At 49.6% G+C, this 3,581-nt stretch overlaps 1 protein-coding gene across 5 annotated transcripts in view; it reads right to left on the bottom strand.

Moving 5' to 3' along the window:
- NME9 (NME/NM23 family member 9) overlaps positions 1 to 3,581 on the bottom strand; it is a 20,335-nt gene that overhangs the window by 14,643 nt on the left and 2,111 nt on the right. For all 5 annotated transcript variants that reach the window (XM_019663900.1, XM_019663904.1, XM_019663901.1 and 2 more), the window contains exon 3: positions 3,368 to 3,425. In XM_019663900.1, coding sequence (XP_019519445.1) covers positions 3,368 to 3,425 — 58 coding nt within the window. The remainder of the gene's footprint in view (positions 1 to 3,367; positions 3,426 to 3,581) is intronic.

Genomic DNA, 3,581 nt, shown 5'->3' with positions numbered 1-3,581 from the left:
GGAGGCCATGGTGGGAAGTATGGGTGGCCAGGCACAGGATGGGGGTCCAGGGGCCCTGGGCAGCTTTCTGGACCAGACCTGCTGGGGGCAGGGTGTGGGAACTGCTGGTAGAAGCCGCTGGAGGAGTGTGGCGGTTTCATCCTCATTTCCTAGGCAATGAGGATTCACAGTAAGCTTTAGAAAGGAGAGGGGGCTAATATTTATCGAGCGGCAAGAGGGTATCTGCACTTGGCTTCTCTCTAAAACAAAACAAAACCAAAAAACCCCCCATGATATGCGTACTATTATCTCACTATAGAGGTGAGGAAACTGAAATTCAAAGAGGTGAAGTAACTGATTCAAGGTAAAAAAAATAAAAATGCTCAAGCAGCAGAACCACGCTTTGATTCCAGGTTTATCCGATGCCATAGCCCAGCTCTTTCAGCTGCTCCAAGAAAGAAGCCAAGATGAACGAATTCAGGAATATTGATTGGTTCAGCCACGCAGCACAGTTTGGCAGAAAGAAAGTGAGAACCAAGCTGGGTTTGGAGGGATGAGGAAGTCAGACACAGGGGGGGTGGTTGGGATGGGAGGGAAGGAATGGAGGGACCCATGAGACTTTGAAAAAGGAGGCGGAAGGACTGGGGGTGAAAGTCATGTGGGTGTGGAAAGGACTCCACGTTTGAGCCTGGCAGAGAAAAAGACGTAGGTGGAGGCAGGGAGGGATTGATTCAGGGAGAAAAGTGAACTCGATTCTAGACACGCTGAGTTTCCAGTACCAACTAGAGTATCTAAGCAGGTAGTCCCAAAGGCAACCAGACATCAGCAGGGGCAGGAGAAGGATTGGGGTTCCTGGGCACCTAGGACAGGGTGAAGCTGTGGGTTTCTTTGAGGAGAACAGCTTCACAGTTGAGGGACTTGGGAGTTTCAGCACACCAGAGTAATGGGCGAGAAAGGCATTTGGGTCAGCTAGGGAAAAGTCCTTAAAGACTTAGAGGACCCTGTAACCAGGCCCACCAAGGACACAGCGGGTTCAAGCCCTAGTGGAAAAGAATTGGGGCCCAGTCAGCTAGAACTCTCTGTGTCAGATTTGCATTGATAGGTCAGCCCGGTCATTTGTATCAGCTTCCCATCACCTCTTGCACACCGTGGCTCTCCAAGGAGTGGTGTGGACAAAGGGGTCGGGGGTGGGCTAGAGAGGAAATATATGGAGAGCTTGACTCTAAAAGACAGGGAGCAAAAACAGAGAAGACACCTGGAAGGAAAGCAATGGCAGAGAAAATGAAAAGGGGTGTGTGTGTGTATAAATCTGAATAGACGATTGTATGCTTGAAGGCAGATGAAAGTGAGCCAGCAGAGGGCAAGCCTTCCAAGATGGAGGCTGACTTTGGAAGCACATTTCTGCTGGCTCTAGAAAGAGGGAAGAGCAATCTTCCTGGAGGCTGCCTGATGAGAAGGGGCACACGAGCCCCTGCTGCCTTCAGTCATCACAGGCCCTTGCATGGCTTAGAGCAGGGCTTGGCAGAGAGCCCCCACATACTGGATGTTAGCTATGGTCACGCAGGGTACTTGGCACACGGCAGATCCTCAAACATTGATGAGTAGTAGTTTTCGTACTGTTGTTAAGAAATAAAAGTAATGGTTGTTTTGCCCTGGAGCCGTGTTCTAGTTGCATAGTCAAGACACATGGACACAGCAGTTAAGACTTGGCACCATCAGAAAAGCTTTAGTAACTCTTAGTAGTAGTGTGTGGCAAGACTCCCATCCACACTATGGAGCAATGCAACCAGGGTTTATTTAGCACCTGCTCAGCCCCCAGCCTGGACAAGTCTGCGACAGGTGGAGAAGAACATGACAATGCCACAGGGTTTAAAGTCTATGGGGAAAGCCACGAGAGCCTGTAGACAGGGAACACCAAGCTGGGTGTGTGCTGGGGGCGGGGGGTTGAGACAGAGTTCCCCCACCCCCAAATGCTCTAGAAGCTCCCAGGGGGAAGTGAGGACACAGAGGTTCAGGAGAGGTCTCCTGCAGGGAGGCCGCTTTTGTGCTGGGCCTGGGAATGAGCAAGATTTCTATAGGTTGTGCTGGCCCCATGACATTCCTGGTAGCAGGAACAACATGCATAAAAGTGAAGAAGTGGGAAAACTTGTGGCATGTTCAGGAAACAGGTTGGAGCTGAGGGAACAGTGGGTTCTGGGGCTAGAAAGACAGATTGAGTCCTGAGAGAGGGGAGGAGAGGGGGCTTGAATGCTGCAGTGATAGGTGGTGGCAATGCAGAGAGGTAAGAGCAGATTCAAGCTGACTGAGCTGGTGTGTTCATAGAGATGAGAACTGCGCAGACACACAGAGAGACATGGAGCCCAGACAGATCTAGAGTAAGTGAAAGAGAGAGATAACGGGGGAGTGGGGTGTGATAGGAAGCCTCTAAGATTCCTCCAGTGATGCCGTCTCCTGGGATTTATGCCTTTGTGCCCTGCCCTGAAGTGCAGGCTGGACCTAGTGACTGGCTCCTACAAACAAAACATGGTTAGGCTACAAAAACACTATGATTTTCATCTCTCTCTTTCTCTAAGCCCTGCTCTGGGGGAAACAAGTTACCATATTGTGAGTAGCCTTACGGAGAAACTGATGTTTCTGAGCAACAGCCAGCAAGAAGCTGAATCCTGCCAATAATCACATGAATGAACTTGGAAATGACTTTGTAAGATCTGCCAAAGCCACATGACCAAGTTCGGAAACGAATCTGACCCGAGCTGAGCCTTGATATTCCCTGTCTTACTCCTTTAATGCAGCCTGGTGAGGGACTACGAGTCAGAGGCACCCAGCTAAGCAACACCTGGATTCGGGGCCCACAGAAACGGGGGGATAGTAACTGTTTGTTGTTTTAAAGTTTTGGGCTAAATTGTTGCACAGCAGTAGATAACTGATACATGGAGAATAGGGGACAAGGAGGCCTAGGGACAGTGGCTGTGCTGTTTCTCAAGTGACTGTGCAGTCCCTGGTTCCAGTCCCTTGGGATGCCGGGCTCTCCTTCCAGCCCTTGAGTTCCAAGAGCTTCCCACATTCCTTCCAATGCATTCCCTTTGTGCCTCAGGTCATTAGAAGAGGGTTCTGTTCCTTAGCACCAAACAACCCCTGAGTATGACAATCGGCTCTAAAACAAGGGAACCCTGTTATCTGCGAGTACTGACTAGTTGCCTGTACTGAACTTACCAACAGATGTTCAAGCCAGATGTACATAGATGTACAAAGAAATCACCTGGTTCTTGATTCATGAAACCCAAGGTTGTAGGAAAATGGTGGCCACTGCAGATTTTTTCTCTTCATGGTTCACTCTGTCACTTAGCAATTTTGAAAAGAATGGATAGAAAACATTGTCTTAAATTACCAGTTACTCCTCTGGAACTGAGCATTTCCTCCCAAAGCTCCTGGGTGCTGATGTTGACCTGACATCAAAGAGGAACAAGCACTGTGTTAACTGAGGGCAGCAATGAGGAGACAATCAGATTTATTTGCTCCAGATCTCTCTCAATCTCCCTCCCCCTCCCCCTCCCCCCCCTCTCTCTCTCTCTCTGAAATAGTCACAACTCAAGCTGCCCTCT

The sequence above is a fragment of the Hipposideros armiger genome, unplaced genomic scaffold (genome assembly GCF_001890085.2).
Source record: "Hipposideros armiger isolate ML-2016 unplaced genomic scaffold, ASM189008v1 scaffold_410, whole genome shotgun sequence".
Lineage (NCBI taxonomy): Eukaryota > Metazoa > Chordata > Mammalia > Chiroptera > Hipposideridae > Hipposideros > Hipposideros armiger.
Note: the sequence above shows the minus strand (reverse complement) of the source record. Positions and strands in the feature narration are given on the sequence as shown.